Source organism: Podarcis erhardii (genome assembly GCF_964252035.2).
Source record: "Podarcis erhardii genome assembly, chromosome: 13".
NCBI lineage: Eukaryota > Metazoa > Chordata > Lepidosauria > Squamata > Lacertidae > Podarcis > Podarcis erhardii.
The window spans coordinates 14,759,257-14,784,034 of record NC_138502.1 but is presented as its reverse complement, the minus strand read 5'-3'; the positions used below and the strand labels follow the sequence as shown (position 1 = coordinate 14,784,034).

The 24,778-nt window shown below is 47.3% G+C and overlaps 1 protein-coding gene across 2 annotated transcripts in view; it reads right to left on the bottom strand.

The window, feature by feature from the left end:
- Positions 1–24,649, bottom strand: part of LOC309327405 (integrin alpha-X-like) — a 30,776-nt gene extending 6,127 nt beyond the window's left edge. The window contains exons 1-21 of one of the 2 annotated variants that reach the window (XM_081836657.1): positions 24,484–24,649; positions 20,278–20,401; positions 20,087–20,187; positions 19,726–19,787; positions 18,431–18,545; positions 17,351–17,478; positions 16,182–16,330; positions 15,936–16,089; positions 15,621–15,753; positions 15,056–15,132; positions 13,263–13,383; positions 13,023–13,159; positions 11,610–11,750; positions 8,390–8,593; positions 7,408–7,538; positions 5,983–6,146; positions 5,327–5,478; positions 4,634–4,765; positions 2,453–2,526; positions 1,240–1,381; positions 618–728 (exon numbers count right to left, since the gene is read on the bottom strand). In XM_081836657.1, coding sequence (XP_081692783.1) covers positions 618–728; positions 1,240–1,381; positions 2,453–2,526; positions 4,634–4,765; positions 5,327–5,478; positions 5,983–6,146; positions 7,408–7,538; positions 8,390–8,593; positions 11,610–11,750; positions 13,023–13,159; positions 13,263–13,383; positions 15,056–15,132; positions 15,621–15,753; positions 15,936–16,089; positions 16,182–16,330; positions 17,351–17,478; positions 18,431–18,545; positions 19,726–19,787; positions 20,087–20,187; positions 20,278–20,401; positions 24,484–24,547 — 2,616 coding nt within the window. In that variant the 5' untranslated portion in view covers positions 24,548–24,649. Of the gene's footprint in view, positions 1–617; positions 729–1,239; positions 1,382–2,452; positions 2,527–4,633; positions 4,766–5,326; positions 5,479–5,982; positions 6,147–7,407; positions 7,539–8,389; positions 8,594–11,609; positions 11,751–13,022; positions 13,160–13,262; positions 13,384–15,055; positions 15,133–15,620; positions 15,754–15,935; positions 16,090–16,181; positions 16,331–17,350; positions 17,479–18,430; positions 18,546–19,725; positions 19,788–20,086; positions 20,188–20,277; positions 20,402–20,714; positions 20,843–24,483 lie in introns of those variants that run through there. The other variant, XM_081836658.1, reaches the window with a different exon arrangement.
- Positions 24,650–24,778: the final 129 nt, after the last annotated feature.

Sequence of the window (24,778 nt, the reverse complement as noted above, 5' to 3'; positions counted from 1 at the left end):
GAATTCCCTGTGCAAAGTGAAGAGATTGGAGGGGCTGTTGGGGAGCTGAGCCCTCTGCTGGTCTTGGAGTGCCAGCAAACATCTGACCTCCCCACCCTATTGAGTTGGCCCTGGCGGAAACCCAAAATCCGCAGCCTGTATGAATTGACAAGGCGCAGCAGATCTGCTCCCTTTGGCTTATTTTACATACAGGAAAAGGCAAAAGACTACTCAGACTCTTCAAATCTGACAGCCCTCTCTGTCTTCTTAGATATCACCACTCACACCATCCAGTGTCAAGACCCCCTATCCCGGCATATGGATGAGAAACGGGGGGGGGGGGGGGGTTAAGAACCAAAATAGAAAGAGCAATGCTGAATTCTGTGCTTTTGGGGAACACCAGCAGCCCTGCCTATAACTGCATCACATACCACAATCTAACACCCTGTTTTCTTTCCTGTACCTTTTTCACATTCTTAAACTCCCTCCCTCCCTCTCTCTCTCTCTCTCTCTCTCTCTCTCTCTCTCTCTCTCTCTCTCTCACACACACACACACACTTTCAGTATCTCACTCATAGCCCAATTATTCCATTTCACTCGCACATTGATTTTCCCAGGCTTCCACTTCCACTCATTACCTGGGTGCCTCCCTTGAGGACTGGTGGGTTGAAGCGGCAGGAGCTGTGACGGACTGACGCATTTCCTTGGGGTCCATGCATTTGGCAGGCCGGGGAGAGACGCCAATTGGACTTGAATGAGGGATGGAGGGGGTGTATGAATCATCGTAAGTAAAACCACAAGCGGATTACAAAGGAGGAATAGAGATTTCTGTTCTTTACCACAAAGTAGCAGAAAACAGAATGAACAGGCAAAAAGGCTTAAGACAGGTGAGGCTCCCCACCACCTCCACCTTGGGTGAAACTGCATGGGGTCGCATGCACTTTTTCCCAAGGGGTCTTGGTTGTTTAAACGAACAGCAGCCAAGGAAGGCTGCAGTCTTGAACCAGGGACCAAGGGGACCGCTTAGCATCTCCCCCTTGGGTCAACTCCCCTCCCACCCTTCAGAATTGCCCCTCACAAGCTCCTTTCCCCTCCCTTGGAAAAGATACAAGTCTCTGTAACTTTCATAGAATTGTAGAGTTAGAAGGGACCACAAAGGTTATCTCATCCCACCCCCTGCAATGCAGGAAGGCATTTTCTGCCTCCAACCTTCCCCAATCTTCTACTCTCCCCCACCCCCTAATTATTCATCCAACTCACCTGAAGAACAGAATGCCCTCGGAAGGACAAAACAGAAGAGTAGTAAAATGAAAGGTGTGGGTTGTACGCTGCCTCTCCCACGTTTTCAAGTTTCAGTGTTAAGTTCAGTATGAAATTTGGACTCAGTTTAAGACCTTTTGACCTGAAATTTATTGAGAGAAACGTTTGCTCAGTCTCCAGGAACTCACTAGCTGGACGCTGGGCAAGCTGGAAGTTCCCTTTGGGCAACATGGCTCAGTGGTTAAAGCACCTGCCTTGCATGCAGAAGGCCCCACGTTCAATCCCCAGGTAGGGCTGAGACAAAACCCTGTCCAAAATCCTGGAAAGACACTGCCTTGTCAGTGTAGACAGTTCTTAGCTGGATGGACCAATGGCCTGAGTCAATATAAGGCAGCTTCCTATGTTCCTAGGTCTCTCTGTCTCTTCACCTCTGTTTCTCAGTCTGTAAAATGGGCACAGTCACACCACTAGAGTTGTAAGAAAACGATGGTAAAGAATTTGACCTAATGATCAATGTCAACTTTGTTCTAGCTGGTGAAGCAGATCACCTGACTCCCACTCCTCAGCTCAAGGTGCCTGAAGAAAGCCAATAATCTGTGTGAGCCAAGAGGGGCTCTCGGAATCCCTGGTGTAGGGGGAATTCTGGAAAAACACTCAGGTTGAACATTAAAGTAACTGGCAAGCACGTGATTAAAGAGATTCACCCCCACATGTTCTGCTCTATTTCTTGGCTTGTACACTGCTTCATACTCGCCGAGAGTCACAACCCAACATCCCATGCAACCTCCGAGAGAATGGCAGGGTTGCACATCTTGGCTCTTGTTTCTGAGTAAGAGCATAGGAAGGATCCTGCTGGATCAGGCCAGTCACCCTCCACATCCAGCATCCTTTTCTCACAGTGGCCAACCAGATACCTGGGGGAAGCCCACAAGCATTGCCTGAGCACAACAACACTACTCTCCCTCCTGCGATGTTCAGAAGCGTTGCTGCCTCGGCGAAGGTCAGTGCCAGGGCACCACTGGAATCATAGCATTTGCAGAGTTGGCCTTGCGATGCAGGAAGATGCAGCTGCCCCATAGGGGGATTGAACCTGCAACCTCGGCGCTATCGGCACTGTGCTCCAACCAACCGGGAAGGGGTCCGGAGGCACAGCATCTAAGGGCAGCAAAAAAATATTGGGATGGCCCTCGTAGGCACAAAATAGGCTACTCACCCTGAAAAGTTAAAGGAGATTCGAAGATCAGATACACAAATTTTATCAGGGCCACAGTCTTGCTTGAAGGGAACCTGGCAATATAAAAGGAAATGAGCATCCGAGGGTGTTCCAAGGTCTTGTCTGGTTTCCCACCGGGAGACTACTTGGAGCTATCCATGGTGCTACCTGCTTGGATTGCTGGGACCTCTTCTAGCTTGCGTGAGTTTGCTTATCTGGATCTACCCTCTCGCTTTGTTTGGCTAACCTCATTGCAACCATAACTCTGCTTGGCCTGCCCCTGCCCCCTGGACTCTAAGCTCTGGTTGTTTGGCTTTGCCCCTGCTGAATGTGGCCTCTCCTTGGTCTGACTTTCCTGACTGATTATTGAAATGGGATTACCAGTACGTGACCCTGGGACCCCAGGTCTCTGTGGCCAACAGACGCCTCCCGGCTGGGGTCACTGCTTGGGCCAGACCAGGGTCATGTTTTTCTTTTATTGCATTTTGGGTTTTTGTGCTGAGATTTTTTGAATGAAGCATGGTTGAGACGTTTTAATTAATGAATAAATATTTTGGTAAAGTCTACAGAAGCTTACAAGTTCTCTGTGAGAATGTTTCCCCCCCTTATCTTTTCATCTACAGTGGTACCTTAGATTCTCAAACTTAATCCGTTCTGGAAGTCCGTTCCGAAACCAAAGCGCTCCAAAACCAAGGTGCGCTTTCCAGTGGCGTAGCGTGGGGGGTGCCAGGGGTGCCGGCCGCACCGGGCGCAACTTGGGCAGGGGCGCACTCGCACTAGCAGCTCTCTGCCCCTACTAAATTCCACTGGTTAGGGAGCCCGCGCTCGCTCGGCTTGGCGAGGAGGTCGCAGAAGGGGGAGAGCAAAGCCTTCTGCCGCTGGCAAAAAAAGGAGAGGAAGCCGGGCGGGCGGGCGGGCTGGCTGGCTCGCGGGGGTCTGGCTGCGCCTGCTGCTGCCGTTGCCGCTGCTGCCGGGCTTTGACAGCTTGGCGAAGCGGAGGGAGAGGTAATTGCGTCTCTCTTTCCACTGGCCGCCTGGGTAGTGAGCCGAGCGGAGCAGGGAGTCTGGCGAGGGGGCGGGAAGAGACTTTCCCCCCTTTTTCCCACCTCGCCTGGTCAAAAAGGAGAGCGGAGTCTCCTCAGGGTGCCCTCAGGCAGGGCAGGGCAAGGCAAGCAGAGCGAGGAGGAGAGAGAGGGGAAGGGGGGGGAGCAGCCAGGAAACGACGCGGTGTGGAGGGGGAATCAATTAAGGAGAGAAGCCTCGCTGCTGCTGCTGCTTGGGAGAGTAAATTACTGTACTTGCCTTGCCCCGGGTTAGGGGGCGCAAATTATTTGCCTTGCCCCGGGTTGGGGGGCGCAAATTACTTGCCTTGCCCCGGGTGCTGATAACCCACGCTACGCCGCTGGCGCTTTCCCATAGAAAGTAATGCAGAATGGATTAATCTGTTCCAGACTTTTAAAAACAACCCCTAAAACAGCAATTTAACAAGAATTTTACTATCTAACGAGACTACTGATCCATAAAATGAAAGCAGTAAACAATGTGCTGCAGTCACAAAGTCAATCAATCAGTAGCTGAACTGGGTTCCACGCAGTCACAAGAGCCACAAAAACAAGAACACAAAATAAATAGCAAAAACAGACAGAACTCAGCGTAACATTCAAAGCAGAAGTGTGGCACTCAAATTGGAAGCGTAACACTCAAATCAGAAGCGTAACATTCAAAATGGAAGTGTGGCACTCAAAACGGAGCAAGTTTGGCTCCCGAAGAAAGTTCGCAAACTGGAACACTTACTTCCAGGTTTGCAGTGTTTGGGTTCCAAGTTGTTTGAGTACCAAGGCGTTTGAGAACCAAGGTACCACTGTATTTCTTTTGGTCATCATTGTTAAACAAACTAAGGCAACAAAGTTGCTGATTTCTATTTCCACTGTGTGTTCAGTATTTATTATTACATTTATAATACTTTCCCTGTGGCATGCACAAGGTTCCACCACCCAGGCACTGACCAGGCCTAGATCTGCTTAGATTAAGCAAGGTTCCTTTATTTAGAACATTTGAGGGCTGCCCAGTCAACAAAGCCCTCTGTACTAAGTACTCTGGGATGAGCCGTTCCTTTGATGGAGGAGCCTTGTCCTAGGTCCTAGGAGATGGGCTTGAAGGGAAATGGCCAGGAAATAAGACCTTGATCTCAGTGGACAAATTAGTTCCAGGGTCCAGGACAGGGCGTAGGTTCCTTGCAGAGGCATCTGGTTCCCCCTTGGCCGTAACATCCGCCCGCAGCACAAGTGGAGAGAAGGAATCATCCAGGCAGAGCTGGAAGACAGTAAAAAAAAAGGGGGGGGGGAATCACAAGTTTCCACCCAGCCAATACATTTCTCCCTGAAAATGCAGTGATCATTCCCACAGTAAGGTTTCTAAATACTGTGAGCTTCCAAAAATCAGTGTTTCTCCAACAGGTAGGTCATTTACTGTACAGTGGTACCTCGGGTTACATGCGCTTCAGGTTACATACGCTTCAGGTTACAGACTCCGCTAACCCATAAATAGTACCTCGGGTTAAGAACTTTGCTTCAGGATGAGAACAGAAATCGTGCTCCGGCGGCACAGCGGCAGCAGGAGGCCCCATTAGCTAAAGTGGTGCTTCAGGTTAAGAACAGTTTCAGGTTAAGAACGGACCTCCGGAACGAATTAAGTACTTAACCTGAGGTACCACTGTATCACTTTTAGACCATTGTAGCTGTCATGGCTTCTACCAAAGGATTCTGGGAGCCAAAGTCTGGTGAGGTGCTGAGATAATTCTGCATTAGATATACTTAGCACTGCTACACACACACACACAACTACAATTACCCAGGGCGCCATATTTCAACCTACTGGAGCATGGAGAATCTTGTCGATGCAGATTGGCTCAGTTCCAACCAGGATGGTGTCTGAGAATGTGGAAGCCTCATTCTCTAGCGTCAGGCGTGATGGAGACTGCTTAGCATCAGACCGGAGAGTAAATGAGATCGCAGCTTGCAGGGCACCTATTTTCTTTCCAAAACATACAAACAAATTGGATCACAGGAGCAGAATGAACTAAACATTTTGGCTGTCCAAGATGTACTGAACTCCAGCTCTCATCATTCCTGCCCCATAGCCATGCTTGCTAGGGCTGATGGGAGTTGTGGTTCAGCAACATCTGGAGGCCCAGGGGCTCCCCATTCCTGCGCTAAACGGGTCTCTGGAGTCACTATGAACTTAATGAGAGAATCTCTGAGAAAATGAAAGTCAGAAAGAATTGTTGATCTTAAACATAATTTTTAACGCAAGAGGGAATGGATAAGAAAAATAAGTGAGAAAATAAGCAACAAGTGTCAGGCTGGGAGAACAGGATCTAAAGAAAAATGATAAGATAATGAGCAGCTGCAGAGAGAATAAGTGAGGGGAAAGGAACAAACAAGTCCACAAAAAATAAATAACACTGAGAGGACTCATAAAAGAATGAGAAGAATAACTAAGCAAAAGGACAACTGAGATGGTGCCTTTACCGTGGGTCCATTTTGTGCTGATGAGTTTTAGGTTGAAGCAAAGACTGGTTTTCCCACGGGGGGCAATTCCTGAAACGTTCCCGCTTCCACACTTAGGGTCATCCAAGGGGATCCAGCGATGAGAGAAAGTCAGCGAAGAGTTGATTGTGAAAACAGGCCGAGATCTGGGAGGCAGGGGATAAAAGGGGAGGCCTTTTCAAACCAGCAGCTGTCCAAAATTGCCAGCAGCCCTGGATCAGGCCCAGTCTGGAACCCAGCCCCACATTAACTTCCTGGAGCAGGAAGTGCCCCACTCAGAGTCCACATAACTCTCTGTGCTTCATATTCAGCACGCTTGGTCTTTCAGCTAATGCAGGGGTCAGCAAGCTTTTTCATCACGGGGCCGGTCCACTGTCCCTCAGACCTTGTGGGCGGCCGGGCTATATTTTGAAAAATGTAAATACCCTGCAAGCCGGTCCTGCAGCTGCCTCCGGACCTGGAGGAGAAACTCACTCTGCACGTGCTCAGGAACACGTAACTGTGCCGCCCGCTCACCAGCGTTGTTGACAAGCAGCAGCTGCTCCATCAGCCCATCCCCGCAGAGCTCCCAGAAGGTCTGCACCATACGCTGCGGTCCATTGCCTGAGGCCAGGTCAGCGGGCAGGCCCAGGCGATGCGCAGCTCACCCTCCAGCTGCTCCAGCGTGGCCACCGAGCGTACCAGCAGCAGCAGCACCAAGCCGGGCGCCAGGCGCAGGGCCAGCAGGTACTCCAAGCTCTGGCTGAAGCCCCACGATACACCCTTCACAATGCTTCTCTGTCCATGGCCGTGCCAGGTTTACCTCAGCCGCAGGCGAAGAGGTTTCAGATTGGCTGCAGGAACTTCCTGCAGCCAATTCGAAGCCACACGAGTGTCGCCACCTGCCCAGAGCTGTCCGCGGCTTCGGATTGGCAGCAGGAGCTTCCCACCCAGAAGCCGTGCCAGCGTCGCAGAAGTCAGTCCCCGCGCGGCAAGGCGTCCACAGCACGAGAGGACTGACCGAGTGGGTGGCAGGGTCTGCGGGCCGGATTTATGAGCCTGGTGGGCCACATCCGAGCCCCAAGCCTTAGTTTGCTGACCCCTGAGCTAACGTATCCACACTCCCAGCAGCCTGATATATTAAAAGCCTTCTTCTTCCCCACCACATGGGGGCAGTATCACAGCTGGCAGGAAGGTGCAACAATTGCCACAGCAGGCCAAGGCATGCTCAGAAAAAGACAGGCAATTAGGGTGCACCAAACTGACGGCTAGTTGGCCAGAGTACACGCAACAGATTTGTGCAGGTTTTTAAAATCTAGTTCAGGATGCAGAATTTCGAGGCAGATGGGGAAGACACATTGCAATTATGTCCCGCCCTTTGTGGCCTGCCCACAATCCACACCCGTTACTGCCCTTGCCCATGCTTACCGAAGCAGCACTGCGCTTCCTAGCGCCCCGACAGCCAGGTCAGTCAGTCCATCCTTGCTCAGATCCATTCTACCTTGGATGGACTGTCCAAAATAATGAAGCACCAGAGAGAGAGACTTGGCAGCAATCCGCTAAATATGTTGAGGGGGAAAGAGAAAACAGGGAAACAAGGAAGGTTAGGGATCCTCAGCAGATGAGGTAGACACGCCCTCAGTTCAGCTATTCCGCCTGCCCATTTCTCCAATGCCTTTGTTTTAGACCCAATTAAGAAAATAATAGCCAATTAATCAATTCCATTTTAAGTCTTTTAAACGATTCATTAATTAAATCTGCATAGGGCAAACTATAATAGTTTTGAAAAAGGACACACACACTGTGTGTGTGTGTGTGTGTGTGTGTGTGTGTGTGTGTGTGTGTGTCTCACAACAGCCAGAATTTATAAAATGTGCTGTTTAGTTACTGGATGCAAGTTGTCACATCTATTATTATTATTGTTGTTGTTGTTTTTTAATTATAGAAGTACAGATTCTGCATTAATCTGTGCAAAGATGATCTGGGCCCAATATTGGGGGGGGGGGGAATGACATCTGTCATTCAAAAAGGGAGTGGTTATTGAGATTATGTATTGAACTGGGCTTCTATCCAGACCTGGCTGCAATTGCTTTCCAACAACTCTGTTGCTTTACTGCTCCCATTTCACCAATGATCAGTGGAGACTGATTCAGGAATCGGCTTGTAAGAATTCAATGGAGAGATGTGGAGGGACCGAATCTCCATTGCCTGCATCAGGAATAGGAAACCTGTGCCCCACCCACCCAGCCAGCATGGCCATTGGTCAGAGACAATGGGAGTTGTAGTCCAGTATCAGGAGGGTCACACATCCCCCATCCCTGGCCTAGCTCTTTAACCATTGGACCACCTTGCCACACACAATATATGCACTTGCTGTTCCAATATATGCGCTTTTGACCCTCAGGCTCACCTGGCTGTGGTGTTTTTTCAGCCCGCCTGCTTCTCCTAGGAAGATGTAAATGGCCCCACGATCTTCATCCTCCATGGGGGCTCCGATCGCCACATCTGCAAAGCCATCCCCGCTTATGTCCCCTAAAGCGCAGAGTGCTGCTCCAAAACGGCCAAAGCTGCTGCCAGGATCCCCACGAAGCGTTTGGAGGGAAACAAGGTGCCCCTGTCGGGAGGCATGTAACTCATTAACATAGTTATACCCTCTCCAACTTCCCATAACCAAATTTCAAGGCGGCAAATGTATTTGGCATTAAAACGACTCCAACATTTAACAATCAATAACCGGAAGAAGGAACAGCATTTAAAGCAGCATTAGTATGACATTATTTTTTTAAAAAAAATAGACACAGTGGGAAGATGAGCTAAGACCATTCTCTAAAACCAATGAGGCAATACAAGCAAAACACATATGCTGGATTAAACAGACCTCAATCAACCTCCTGGGGCCTGACAATGATGTTTACTGTCCTAGTGAACATGAGTCCCCCAGTTAAATCTTATTTCATCTATGAGCTCAAGATGGCAGTCTCTGCCTTGGTGTTACAATTTAAGGTCCAATTTTGTACCATGGTTGACTTGTAAGGAAACAATTAAAACTTGGAGGGGCGGGCGGAGGTTGTGCAATCTAATCCTTACTTGGATCCATCCATTTCTACACTGAGTAGAACTTAGCTGGATACAACCCATGACGACTTCAACACTTTGAAACAGCTCTGCAGTGGGAAGGGTTAGTCCTTTCAATCCCCTGCTGTGACCCCAATGAAAAATCACCTCTCAGAGCTGCTACTAATCCTGAGAGAGAAGTGTCCACTGGCAGCATCAAGGCTAAGAGCAGCTTCAGACAGGGATCACTGTGGCAGAGTGTGGCTGTGGTTCTATTCCTCCTCTCCCTCCCAGGTGGCTATTTATTCATTTTTTAATGTATGCGTTAATTGCTTTCACACAATATCACATCTAGCTTGGCCCCAATAAGAGACTGTGCACAGGGAAAGGGCATAACGGAAGCCAATTGTTAAGTTGTGGGTGAACATATCAGACGACACAGCAATTCTTCAAACAGCTCTTGTTTATTCACAGGCCAGAACAGAACCAAACTGAAGGGTTCAGCCAACCTGCTTATATAGAGCTCAACTACAAGCAACAGTAACAACTTTCTGTAACTGTCCAATCACTGAACATCACTTTCAATTCCTTATTTGCATATGTGGACCTGAGTGAAAACTATCTACAGTATCCCCCTGCTGGCCCAGGGTGAGAACTTCAGTACATAACACCAATCACAGGAGGAAGGAAAGAGAAGCCTTCAAATGCTTCTTGAAAATAAAAAGTGTTGATTTTACTCTGTAGAGTTAGCACACAGCTTGGAAACTGACTGCATACCAAGTCCTTGCTAGGAGAGCAAGCTTACCCTGGTTGCAGTTGCACACAGAGACACTTGGTATTGAAAATAAAAAGGGCCTGGGTGGTTTCTTTTTATAGGCAAGACATACTTGGGTAGAAAAGAGTTCTTAGTTCTAACTAAATCTGGAGATGCAGCAGAGCCATGCTTGGCTCCTGGGATAGCTCAGTTGGTAGAGCATGAGACTCTTAATCTCAAGGTCATGGGTTCGAGCCCCACATTGCGCAAAAGATTGCAGGGGGTTGGACTAGATGACCCTCGTGGTCCCTTCCAACTCTACTATTCAACCCTATTCTATTACATCCCCCTCACATTCAGCAGAGATACTGCCAAAGATGTCCTTTCCCCATCAGCTTCAGAAGCAAGAGTGCAAAGAAGGAAATTTGATCAGCTTTATCAGTCTAACATCAAAGGAAAGTTCAGAACAGAGATCCTAGGGCAGTGAGAAAGTTTGGGAATCTTTAAAAATTCCTTCCGCGACCAGAAGGGGGGGAGTATCAGGAAGAGTGGATTAAATTTAATGATTATCTAGTTAGATTTGTTAAATTAAATTAACTGAAAACAGCTTGCAAATACTTAATTGGCTTAGGATTTTATTTATGTTAAGTGATGAATTAATATGTTTAATTCCATAAGGTGAAGATTTAAGAATGTTAATGTTTCAGTTAAATCTCGTAAGAATTGGGATTTGGAAAACCGTTAAAAGGATATGCAATGAAATTCAACCAAGGGGAAGCGAGGAAGTCACTTAACAAAGTTAATAAGTGTAATTTTCAATAAGGTTATGATTTATGTTTGTCTTGTGTGTTTGTTTATAATATTGTGAAAACCAATAAAAAAAATTGAAAAACAAATAAATTCCCCTCTCTATCTGCATTAACCCTGTGCAAACCACTCAGCAAGCTGAGCTGCATCCCAACATTTCCCATGAAAGCTGGATGGAGCAGAAGTTCAGTTTTTCCAGAAGTTCAGGGCAGCTGTTTATCAGCTCCATCTGGTATGCAGGCTGAGACCCTACCTGCCCGCAGACTGTCTCCCCAGAGTGGTGCATGCTCTAGTTATCTCTCGCTTGGACTCTCGCAATGCGCTCTAGTTATCTCTCGCTTGGACTCTCACAATGTGCTCTACGTGGGGCTACCTTTGAAGGTGACCCAGAAACTACAACTAATCCAGAATGCGGCAGCTGGTGACTGGGAGCGGCCGCCGGGACCATTTAACACTGGTCTTGAAAGACCTACACTGGCTCCCAGTACGTTTCCAAGCACAATTCAAAGTATTGGTGCTGACCTTTAAAGCCCTAAACGGCCTTGGTCCAGTATACCTGAAGGAGCGTCTCCACCTCCATTGTTCTGCCTGGACACTGAGGGCCTTCTGGCAGTTCCCTCACTACGAGAAGCCAAGTTACAGGGAACCAGGCAGAGGGCCTTCTCGGTAGTGGCACCCGCCCTGTGGAACGCCCTCCCACCAGATGTCAAAGAGAAAAATAACTACCAAACATTTAGAAGACATCTGGAGGCAGCCCTTGTTTAGGGAAGCTTTTAATGTTTAATAGGTTATTGTATTTTAGTGTTCTGTTGGAAGCCGCCCAGAGTGGCTGGGGAAACCCAGCCAGATGGGTGGGGTATTAATATTAATAATAATAATAATAATAATAATAATAATAATAATAATTATAGATGTGAGCAAGTCTGGTCCATCCTCCTCCTTGCCCCTTCTTCCCACTCACCCGCCCACCCACCCGCCCACCCTTCCCAACCCTACCACTGGTGCGTTTCCTCACCTGGTCATTCATAGAGCGGACATCAACAAGCCCACCTTGGTTCTTACTGTAATAATGGGGAGCCCCAATCAGAACAAGGTCGGTATTGTTGTCTTCATCTAGGTCAACGGAGCAGACTTCAGCCCCATAGTAAGAACCCAACTGGAAAGAAATAGAAATACAATATGGAGGTGACTGGCAGAAGTGAAGATGACCAATTAGACTAGTGGGCTTAATCTTTGCCCAAACAGACTCATGGGCCAAACTGAGAGGCATGGGTGTAGCCAAGGGGGGACAGGGTGGGGCAGCTCCCCGCCCATAAAAAAAATACATAGCTAACTGAGGTTATGCCTTCCCTAGCAAAAGGCCCTCCCCAACAAAAAGCCTGGCTACGCTCATGTCAAAAGGTCTAGCAGGTTTAATGAGGTCCATAGATTTACCACCAATTATTTAGATTTTAAGAACAGGGCAGGCTAATGGCACTCATAACTTTAGTTTCATGTCTAGCTTGGCCCTGAGAGAGAGAGAGAGAGAGAGAGAGAGAGAGAGAGAGAGAGAGAGAGAGAATATCTTGGAATATTGATGTGAAGCAGTTTGAGACTGACAGGAGTATCCCATGGCAGAGTTAATCAGATAGTCAACTGGAACCTGTGATCAAATAAAGGTCAGTCAGAAAAGGGGGCACAAGAAAAAGGAGAAACACAGGAATAGAGCCTTTTCAGATTTTAATACAGTGGTACCTCGGGTTAAGTACTTAATTCGTTCCGGAGGTCCGTTCGTAACCTGAAACAGTTCTTAACCTGAAGCACCACTTTAGCTAATGGGGCCTCCTGCTGCCGCCATGCCGCTAGAAGACAATTTCTGTTCTCATCTTGAAGCAAAGTTCTTAACCCGAGGTACTATTTCTGGGTTAGCAGAGTCTGTAACCTGAAGCGTCTGTAACGTGAAGTGCATGTAACCCGAGGTACCACTGTAGTTGCAGGATTTACTCCTAGTCACTATCAATATGATGTCTGCTTATTGTTTAGCAGCTGCTCAGTGATTTTTGGCAAGCTGTTCGATTATCAACTCCCTTCAAGCTGTTCGATTATCAACTCTTCCATGTGTTTGAAGTAAACTTTCTAAGAGAAAGAGGGGAAAGGCTGTAGGACACCTGCTTGGCATGCAGAAGGTCCCAGGTTTCCATCCTCAGCATCTCTAGGCAGGGATGGGAACATCCGCTGCCTGAAGCTGACTGCTGCCGAGTCAGTGCAGACAGTACCAAACTACATGGGCCAAGAGACTGACTCCTGCGCTCCTATCTCTCTGCTGGTTCTAGATTAGTTAGGGTAGCCTGCCTTGCTTTAAAACAAAACTTCCAGGGCAGCTTACAACTTTCACACCCAAGATGAAGTGAATGGGAGACTGATCTGCACCCTGGTTTCTGCCTCTTACCTGATCCCCTTCGGGGAATACCACCAAGCGCTTACTCCGGCTTTCAAAGACTGCGACAGCTCCGACATGCTGGTATCGCGGAGCCCCAGCTATGTAGAACTGCTTCTTTCCACGCTGAGCTACAGCCACCGAATAGCCTGTCAGAGACAAAGAAAGAGGAGGTTGCGGACGTCGGGTTGGATGAGTTAGCTCCTGGCAGGCCATTCGATATGGAAGCAAAGGAGAAGCTGCCTCACTCACCCAGATATGAGACATTGAAGGAAATGTTCAGGAATTTGATTTGGGGAGGGTCTCCCAAAGACTGTTCCTCCAGACCCCCAGACCAAGTGTGAGCACCAACAGCTCCAGTTACCACATGTCCCTGCAAGAGGATGGAGGCGTGAAGAAAGATAAGGAGGTGAGGGGAGTACAGACTGCAGTCCCAGGTGTGGTGGTGGTTTCTCGGTGTTGAAGGACTGCCTTTTCCCATAGGAACTGACTTGGCCCCTGCACTTGTCATCCAAGGCTTTTTTTTGGTCTTTGCTCCCCGAGAGGTTCGGAGGGTAGAAACACAAGAATGGGCCTTTTCTGCGGTGGCTCCCTGACTGTGGAATACTCTCCCCAGAGAAGCTCGGCTGGCGCCACGGTTACATGTCTTTAGGCACCAGGCAAAACCATTCCTCTTTACCCTTTGGTCATTAAATAATCTATGGCTTGTTAAAGCTGTGGGATTATATTATTATTATGCAGTCTATTATTATGTTTTTTATTGTGTGTGTTTTGTAGTGCTCCGTAAAATGTGTTAATGTGGTGCACCACCCTGGGACGTTTTGATAAGAGTGATATAACAATTGAATTAACAACAAAAACATCAATAACTGAGCTCTACTCCCCAGCCCATTCTGTTTTAGACATGAGTAGTCAAACTGCACCTCTCAGCTCTCCTCCAATTAATGACCAAACCACAGCCAAGTCAATCATTTCCCCACTCTGCATAAAAAAATAACAGGGTGTTCTACATGTAATCATAGAATTATTGTGGTGTTTAAAAACAACAACACAAATTTATGAAATTTATTCAATGATCATCTAGTTCAAAGCTATTCTCCTATCAGTCCTATCCCTTATAGGCCAGTATGCAGATTTAAATCCAGATCAGTTTACAAATAGGAACAGCTGAACTACAGAAAGAGACCTGCAGAGCACAGAGCTGCAAATGACTTGAACCAAACAGTCAAACTACATACACACAAAGGGAACAACATTCCCAAGGTGCGAACCAATTGGGAGGGGGAGAAACTGAGTCCTTCTCTATATATGGTGATCAGACTCTGCGCATCAGCAGAAAACATTCATGAGTAAGTCTCCCCAAAGGAAAATTTTGGGGGGTGGATGGGGGAAGGCTGCACGGCAAAAAGGCAAATCCATCCCACACAGTGTTGTATTGCTAGTTGTGGCAGCCCATGAGGAGAGACTTCCCTTTAAATAGGGACAGTGGTAGGAATTGTTTTCAGAACTCATGAATGAAAGATTAAGAGGAACCGACTGAGATGCATAACTGAATGGGAAAATAGAATTGGATTACTTTTTCACCATCTCTCATAACATTGGAAGCCAGAGTCCTGAAGGGAGTGGAAGCAAATTATAGCTTCTTCTAAAACAAAGTTATTGTTCCCTTTTATTTTATACACACACACACACACACACACACACACACACACACACACAACAAGTGCATTTTTCTGGGGGGATGCAGGGGTTTGCATACCCCTAAACATTTTGTGAATCTTTGTTCTTTTGTCCATTTACTGTATTTATTTTCCCCGATTTGAACTATAAAATGGTGAATTTCTTGAGTCAAAATGAGTATACCCCAAACATTTTTTAAGAAAAAAAGCACTGTATACACACACACACACACACACACACACACACACACACACACTTATTGTTCGGATGGTCTTTTGTAAACCACTTTGTGAGGTCTGCCTAAAAAGCGGGATATAAATACCCCAAACAAAGCACATGTTCTTATGACAGGAGTTTCTACTCACTGGGGTGAGGAGGGCACTGAATCCACCCTGAGAAAGTTCTTTTTGAAATGAATTGCCAGCAGAGATTCCAGAGGTCCCTTTTGGGGAAACGAAAGATAATTAAGACAGGCAAGAGGTAAAGAATGGAAGGGGGGGACAAGGAGAAGAGGAAGGTTGGCCTCAAAATCTGCCCTTTCTTAAATGGTCATATTAGAGCAGAACAAATGCAGTTTTCCAGGGTTGGGAGAAGAGTAAGCTTTCGTACAAGAAGTACTTTTGTTGTGGGGCTTCAGCATGGATGGCACCCCCACATTTGCACTTCCTTTGTAAATGGCTGGGCGGAGTCAGGTTCCACAGTGTCGGTGAATCTGTTGGACGCCTCAGCATTAGCAATAATGATTGACACTACGACTCGCCCTGTTCCACAGTGCCCATGTCATTTTGTGAATTCTGAAACTTAAACTTCATTCCCTTGTTAGGTACATCAGTTCTTTACAGCCCCCCCCCCCTTTACTGTACCACGCCTATAGTTCTTGGGCAGAACTGAGCATCAGCAAAGATGCCTGTATCACCTTGCGACACTGACCTTCAATGGCAAAGATCTTGTCCTTCAGCTGGTTCTGAATGCTACTGAGTGCATCAAAGCTGTCGACTTCGAAAACATTATTAGGTGACGAAGCAATTGTGTTCAGCTCATCTGTTCTAGTTTGTTTGCCAACCTGGAACAAGCAACAGGGAATTTCTAAAAAGACGTCTTGTCCCCCCCGTTACTAATGGGTCCCTGCCACATATAACCTCAGCACTTGGTTCCCCAAGGTACTGATCCTGCACTTGTCTGCTTGCATGGTGCAGTCACAGAATCCACACATTGCAACCTCAATGATGGTTTTGAACTCCATACCCCAATGGCATAACGGATGATGCCTTTCTTATCTGCAGCCTGTATAGCAACTTCAAATGTGGTTTTCACGTCATTGGATACGCCATCAGTCAAGACAATGAGGAGTTTCTTGCTGTGAGGTCGCATGCCAAGCTTGGGTAAGAAGACTTTATCCCTGCAAAGAAGGCAGCAATTGGCTTGGGTCTGAAGGGGCAAAAGGCACCCGGCTCTTCCTCCAACCCAAAAAATCATTTCCCTGGTACTCACACCACATAGCGGATGGCAGTCGGGGTGTGAGTATTTCCTTTGGTCTGTTGAATTGCGTCGACTATTTCCTTCACCTTGCTTTTAAATGCATTGTAGTAGTTAAAATCAAAAACCAGGTTGACTTCAGTGGAAAACTGGACCATAGCAAACTGGAAGACATGAGGAGTTTGGATTTGATATCCCGCTTTATCACTACCCCAAGGAGTCTCAAAGCGGCTAACATTCTCCTTTCCCTTCCTCCCCCACAACAAACACTCTGTGAGGTGAGTGAGACTGAGAGACTTCAGAGAAGTGTGACTAGCCCAAGGTCACCCAGCAGCTGCATGTGGAGGAGCGGGGAAGCGAACCCGGTTCACCAGATTACAGTTTACCGCTCTTAACCACTACACCGCACTGCTCCTCTTTCCCCATGCAGTGGGGAGTTCGGAAGCACATGTGAAGAATCAATATCATTTGGAGAATGGCTTATGTCATCAATGAAAATACAGTGAGCACACCCCACACTTTGGCACCGTTAGTCAACATTCAGGACTTAGAAGCCCAGGAGCTCCTCTCTGGCAAATGACACCAGATGGTGAGTGGCAATTGTTAGAGTGGTGGGAAACTGTGGCCTGTGCTGCATACCACCACATCTGCCAGCCTTCAGCTGCCTGCCATGTGCTGCCCAGAAGCATTCTGGGTAAATAGATGCCCAACCATTCAATATATTTTTCTAAAGCAAGCAGTAGTAACAAGAGGGCATGAGAAGGGCAGCCCAGCAATGGCAGTGACGGGGAAGGAGTACAGAATTAAGGGCAGCAGATGAAGAATGACCGGTGCCACATGGGGGTTCCTTTCAAACTTGGCAGGGCCTGTGACAAGGTGAAACTCAAAGCTGTAGCTCAGTGGTAGAGCATCTGCTTTGCATGCAAAAAGTCCAGGTTTAATCCTCAGCATCTCCAGGTGGGCTGGGAGAGAACCCTCTCAGAAATCTTACAAAGGGGAATTATGGGTCTCCTAAGAACTCTCAGCACCCTTAACAAGCTGGTGTTCTTTGGGGGAAGCCAATACTGTCTAAATGCTGTAAGAGTGCTTTGAAACTATGGAGGGGGCGTGACCTAAGAAGCAAAGCCCAATGACACCCAGTCACTTCCCACACGCAGCGCCAACAAGCTCCTTATTGCTCTCACCTGCACATCTGCCTCAGAAACAGAAGCCATTAGCTGAAGAGTGAAGTTCTTCACTTTGAGAAAGGAACCATCAGAAATGCTCCCAGAGTCGTCAAATAAGATCACAGCGTCCACGCCAACAGTGCACTCTGAGTGGACAAGAGGCATGATGGGTGTGGAAAAGGGGTTGCATTCCCATGACATCTCAAAACAAAAACAAATGAATAGCCTCAACCAGGAATGGAAGCCGATATGCCCCAGCATCCTAAAATAAACTTTGCAGGTCTCCATAATGTGGGGATTCTCCCATTCGAGAGCCACAACATTTCTCTCCAGTCAGAACCCTTCGCACAACAGTCTTTAACACATGATAATCTCAGGTAACAACTGCAAATCAGGAATTGGGTCTGAACATCCCAAATTAAACTTTGGGCTGCCACAAATCACAGAGCCACACATCCAAGGGAACATGAGATGTTCCAGAATTATGTCCAACCTAGTATTTGGTTTTAGTACATGACATTGCCAGGTGTACAAGCCCTCATCAATAATAGTCAAAAACAAACAAAATGAATAAGGAACCAAGGACATGTACCCCAAACTAAGCTGTGAGTCACCCCAAATCAAACATCCACACCTTCAGGAAGAGAGAGACGATACAGGTAGAAGACACCATTCTGGAGGTGTGCAAGTATGATTTGCAGTGGTCCAAAGTCCTCATTTGTAATTGACATATTGGGTCATTGTGTATTACAGAGCAATGTACAAAAAGAATGGTTTCACAGGAGAGAATTGCCATGGAACTCAAAGGGGATAGCCTGATAAATACAATATGGGGTAGGCCAAAGCTTATCTTGGGATGCTAGAACTGCAGAATAACTCTCACCTGGCATGCAGATGCAGCAGTGGTGAAAAGTTGCACATATTGAATTTCTAACTGTGCTGCAGCACTTAAAAGGAGACAATATGTGTGACAACCTTGGTCCAACTTCATGCGCACGACTGTCTCCTCTTCCCCTTGACCAAACCAATGCTCCCCAACCTAGCTGATTAATGCAATATGCTAAGAGGCATGTGAAGCTAATTTTCTCCAAATCTTACCTTGGAAAGCTGGATGGATCTCTTTGGCAGGTTGGTTAAAATTGCTCATGATATAGCAGACACCATTCAGATAATCAAAGTCCCCACATCGACGCTCCCATGTTGGGCCACAGGCCTGTGTGGACAGGAAGGATGAAAACAGCCATGGGATCCCTGTCTCTTAAGCTGATTCACCTAGGTCATATCCACACCATAGACTTATTTATTGAAATGTTTAAAGCACTCTTATACCACGGCTTCCCCCAAAGGATCCTGGGAACTGTAGTTTGGTAAGGGTGCTGAGAGTTGTTAGGAGACTCCCCACAGAGCTACAATTCCAAGCATCCTTGAACTACATTTCCCATGATTCTTTCAGGGGAGCAAAGGCTGTTAAAGTGACGTAACTGTGCTTTAAATGTATGGTGTGGATGTGACTCTAGATTGTCTCGGCCAAACTGAGAGAAATTCCTCCTCAAGGCCAGGTCAGGGCATTTTCTGCTTGAGCTCAATATTTTCTCTCCAAAGCCAAGTTGCAAGGCACCCACAGCCATAGGCGCCGACTCCATGGGGCCTGAGGGGGCCCGAGCCCCCTCAAAAATTCGTTTGGGGGGGCTCAGCCCCCCCAATAATTTAAGAAAATTATTAGTTATATTATGCTTTGTAAAATCACAAAATTATGTTGGTATTTTTTATTTTCCTTGTTTGACGATAGTTACCTTTTAAAATACATTCAGTAATGAGTTAAAACAAAGCCACTCCCGATCTCGACCCATCAACAATTTCGCGGGGCTGGCGTCAGCCCCGCAAGAAGCGGGGATTCCCCCTAGCTCATTAATATTCACCGCCCACGGCGGCAGCCAATCGGCTGCCGCAAAGGGCGGGCCCTCACAGGTTCACTTAAGGTCGGGGCAGCCCGGGGCTCGCCCCTTTCGTTCCCCCAGCAGCAGCGGTTTGGAGGTCTTGGGCCCCCCCAATATTTTTTATAAGTTGGTATGGGCCCCCGCCCCCCCAATATTTTTTATAAGTCGGCGCCCCTGCCCACAGCTGGTCAAGTTATTCTGTCACCTGAAGCAGAAAATCCCACAAGTTCCTCTTCCCATCCCTGACAGTAAAAATACAATATTAATAAATTTCAAAATGATTTTTTCCTCCTTTAATTACGCCCTGAATCAGCTGCTTGAGGCGGCTGCCTCATTCTCACTAATGTCAGGGCTGCCTCTGTTTCACCTCCTTTCTGAGTGACAGACACTGCAAACGCAGACACACCCATGGATTTGCACTATTTTGCTATTTGATTCCATTCTGGTTTTACTTACTATTATTTTGGAGTCTGATTTATCGGCAGCCAGCGAAAGTCCCAGAGATATTCCAGAGGTATCTTTGTTTCAGACAAGGAGAGATGGCATGTAGAAAAAAGAGACAGACATATAAGTGAGACATAATATATAAAGAGACTTTGTCCCCATGTCTCATGGATATTAATACATACACAGAGTTCCTAGCTATTCTGCATACCCTCCAAAATTTAACTGATGAAAATAGGGACTTGTAACATCTGTATCAGTCTGTAGTGCAGATATGCCCTCAAGAGTTACCTCTCTCTTCTCAGGAGATAAAATCATCAGATGCGACACTCTCACCTTCAGAAGAATGGAGGCACACAAATTTGTAGCTTACTGTTGTGGTGGAGAACCACTGGCTGGCACTTCTCTGTATCATACGAGCAGCGGAAAAGCGATCCCGTCCGGTTGCCTGACATGGGGGCACTCACTACCAACCTGCAGGAGGGAAGCAAGTTTTAGAAAACAACTGTTTATGGGCATGTGGCTGCTCTGAACAAAATTAGCTGGCAACGGTTTGGTTCTCACCAGGACGCGCCATCGTCTGCTCTCGTCTGGACAACACGGTAGCCAAACTGAGAGGCCTTGTCACCTCGGAAAAACACCGGAGTCTCTGTATCAATGATGTTGAAATCTGAAGAGACTGCAGAACCTAGAGTGGAAAATGGTAGCAGAATGCTGTGGCACAGAGAGTTCAGTGCATCAACACTGCTAAGAAAACATTTCCTTTTCACAAGCTGCCAGGGGCTCTTCCAGATGTGGAAGATGTTCAAGTTCCAATTTGAGCTTAAAACAATTTTTGTTAAAAAGCCCCACCGGAAAGCAGCCTTGGGTTGGGGGGTGGGGAGCAATTGGAGAAGCTACCAATTGAATAAAGAGGCTGAAGTGTCCATATATTATTACACTTTTTGCCACTGTGAATATTGTATATTATGCCTATGCTCCAGCTGCCCCTATTGACTCACCCCAGTCCCTGGTAAATCATTGTTCCTTTGGGGAGGGGGAGAAACCTTGTTTACATCTTGTTATTATAGGTTGCTAGAGTTATATGCTGGATAGTTATACAGACTGGGCCCAAAGACAAGTGAATGGGCAGGGAGGAGGCCTGTTCAGTATATTTTGCCTGTAAACACCCCACCCCCCAAAAAACAAAACCCTGGAGCCAGCACAGGGTTCTGTTTTCTTCCCAAGGGTCTCTGGCAGCTAAATCTTTGGCTGGGAATGGACACATCTTGTCTCTAGGAAATGTGGACAAGTGGCCACAGGTAGAAGCAACAGGTGTCTAGAAAAAGGAGGCAGGGAGCCTAAGAAGATTGCAAGTGGGTGGAAGGGGCAGACAGTAAAGGAAGGTTCAAGGAAGGAGGGGGAAATGCCAGAGAAGAGAAACACAAACAGCCAGCAGCTGAAGTTCACATGCTGCTGTTTGGAAACAAGGCAACCTCTGACTGACAGGATGAAGTCTGTGCTTTCCAAATGCTGGGGTGGAAAGTCTGTGGTTGGCACTTTCCAAGGGAGCTGCATGGAGCTGGCGAATCTAATGGCTGAACTATGGATCAGGAAGGTTTTTTCCCTGACAGTAAGAGCTGTTCCACAGTGAAAGAGGCCCCCTCAGGAGTTTGTAGACTCTCCTTCCTTGGAGGTTTTTAAGCAGAGGTTGAGTGGCCATCTGTTACGGACACTTTACTTGAGATTCCTGCGTTGCAGGGGGGTTGGACTAGATGACTCTCAGGATCTCTTCCAACTCTACAAATTATTTGATTCTATAAGTTGTTCAAATCTTGCACATGCAGGAAGCTCCCTCAGGCAATCCGTTCTCTCCCAGCAGCAACCCCTGCTCTGCAGTGAGGATGCGGGGAGAAAGAAGAGTGCTGCTGACCTACTTTCCAAGTTCTCTGCATAAGTTTTACAACAAAACTGTATGTAAATGGACTCAGGAGTGCTCAAAAATGCTACAAAAATGCCCAATATTCCTAGGGATAGCCTGGCTGCAGAAGGATGCAAGCCCACCCCCATCGTAGGCGCCACTGCTTTTAGCGTATGAGTTTTAATATTTAATTTCCCCATGCATACATTTGGCTCTTGACCCACATGTCTGGCCGGGAGGAAGTTGGCCACATTTGGACATTCCCCAACACGCGGCTTCTCCGTTGACAAAGAGATGGCTAGATGAGTCATTTGACCCTTATTCTCCTTCCCATTCTTATGGCCTCTTCCACACCTTTGCAATGCCCTGAATCCCCGTGAGTTTTCTTAGCGTGCCAGTGGGTGCATGTTATTTCTTCACAGAATGTGTCAGAATGCACACAGTGGAAAAAGAAAGGGGAGGGTTTGTGGCAGCAAGGAGGCCTTTTTGCTCCCTGAAGTAACTCTAGCCGCCAGAGGCCAGGAAGCCGTGTCAGCTCCCTTGCGCAAGATGCCCCCAGTGACCCCACTGGGGAAGCGGCAGGCAGCCCAGATGCCCTTAAACATTGGCCTGATGCCAATGCGGAGGTGGTCCTACCATTTGGTAGGCTGAGGAAACAGCTTCAGACATAAGATGCTTGGTGTGTGTGTGTGTGTGTGTGTGTGTGTGTGTGTGTGTGTACACCAAACAGCTACAGGATGGTGGGAAGCAGAGGTGTGTGTACCATGTCATCCGCTGCCCTGCAGCTCCAATCTACCATATTTTCCGGTGTATAAGACAACTTGGTGTTTAAGACGACCCCCAACTTTTGAGAAGATTTTCCTGGGTTAAAAAGTCTTCTTATACACCGGAACATACGGTAGTCCCACCCCCAAAGCAGCTGCCCTCAGGTGGGGCAAAGAAAACTCTTCCGCCATCAGTGTTGGACTAAAATGAAAGCTGCCCATCTAGTAGAGCCTTTGGGGACAGTGGTCCCAGCTCTTTCTCTCTCCCCAAGCCCCCTGTTCTGCCAGCCGCCTTTGACAAGGGGAGTTCAGTCCCGCTTTCTGCAGGGTTCAGGGGCATGATGTACCCTCATGTGCAAGGAGCCTTCTCAGGGACTTCCACCAAGCAGGACTGAGTTTTCCACCCTTCATCTGATGCACAAGAGAGTTCAGTTCTGTTTGCTGCATGGATAGGATGTGCCATGCCTCTTCCTGCCCCACACCTGGTGTTACATATGACATCTGGTGTGACTTAGGGAAAATTTGGCCTGGCCTCCATGGGCTGAGGTTTCCCACCCTTGCATTCGGGAGAAAGAGCTGAAACTCATGCTTATCCCTGCAGTTCTAGTTTTGTGTGTACCCAGGTGGGGGGCTGCTTTTTAAAAATAATAATAATACAGCATTATACTTGCGGTCTCAAGTGGTACAGTCCACTAGACCACCTCAGGAATCTACCATCTCATTTGTTTATGTAAGCATTTCTATCCCACTTTTCAATTCTGAAGAAATGTCAAAGGTGGCTTACAATCAAATCTCAAATAATAGAGGGGCAGGGGAACAGGTTATTAAAAAAGGTATACAGTAAAAGCAGCCAGATAAAGCAACGATAAAAAAGAGGACACAAAAGTTAAAAACAATAGGCATCACTAAAGACTCGACATTTCTGTTTACTAAAAGCTTGGGTGAATAAAATAACCTTGACAATTGCCTAAAATTTAGGAGATGGCCCTGGATAGAGGTTGCAGGGGGTAGATTAGATTAGATACACCTGGGAAGGCTGTTTTAAGGCTCTGGCTACAGAACAGAAAAGTGCCTGCATTTGCCACTGTCAATTTCTGAGGCTCGAAGGCACCTGAGTCAGGATACATTTGCCTTAGCTTAGAGAACAGACAGGGCCATGTGAAGGCAGGCATCCTTATTCCATGCTCCGATTTGTATAGGGCTGTTTAGGTTAAGCTCAACGATTTCAGCAGAATTTGGAAAGCCAGTGAACAACATTGAAGAGCAGCAACATGTTTTGCGAGACCACGTAGCTCTCGTTCTCAAACCAGTTTGGAACAAACTGAAGATGCTGGGTAGCCTTCAAGGGTAGCCCCACGTTACACACTGCAGTAGTCTATAAAGCGGCTGTCTGCTGGACATCTTGAGCCAGCCTCTGTAATCCTGGTAACAGCCCTGCGCAGTGGGGCAGTATTAATTAGCCTCATATTGGTTGCGCGAGGTAGGAAGGTCTCAGATTTTAGCCCCAAGCTCTCAAGGTAGCTTTCAACAACTCGATGCACCGCCCCGAACAATATGGAGAGATGAATATTAACCTACTTTACAGGGCTGTTGTAACAACTACAATGGATTAGTGCGACATGCTTTAAACACAGGCAAAATAAATGCAAAGTGGGGTTATTATTTAGTAAGCACTTAATACCACTAGACCTGTAGAAACATTTTTTGGTTTTTAAAAAATCCCCATTTCAGTGCTTGACTGAGCAAGCCTTCCCACGCACGGTAAGTTTTTGTTCCTTTTTTAAAGTCACTGTCTAAAACACTGCAGCCCCCTCCCTGCCCCCCCCATTAGCCCTGATTCAGTTTACCTGCAACCCAACCAGCTGCCCCAACTCCTGATGGCTCCAACTTTAACCAAAAAAACTCCCAACCCCTGCTCCTGTGCCTTTTACAACAGCTGTAAGCAGGTGGCACTACTTTTCTCCAAGCTGAGAACAGGTTCACCTGCCGATTGCTGCAGATCAACTTGCTGTTAAAGACACAGGAACAAGCCAAAGCCAGTTCCTTTGGGATCAGTTGGCAACCCTACACCTGCCCCACAAGCCAAAGTCGAGCTGCAGTACATACACAAGCCAAGGCAGAGAAAGAAAGCAGCTTTGAGGATCCACTTCGTTTCGACGGCAGGCTCCATGCTGTTGCTTCATCCAGTCCTCTGCGGCCGACTTGCATGGAGACTGCGCTGCTGCAAAGTCTGGCATCTCATTTCCTATTATTGCCACACCAGTATCCGTTCCCCCCTCAGTTTCAGCATGAATCTCTGATTTGCGCCACCTACAAACCACACCCAACATTAAATGCTAGACAATGTTAAATTAACAGAGTAGGGCTGCTTCTTTTCCCAGAGGCTTTCTTCCATTCCATT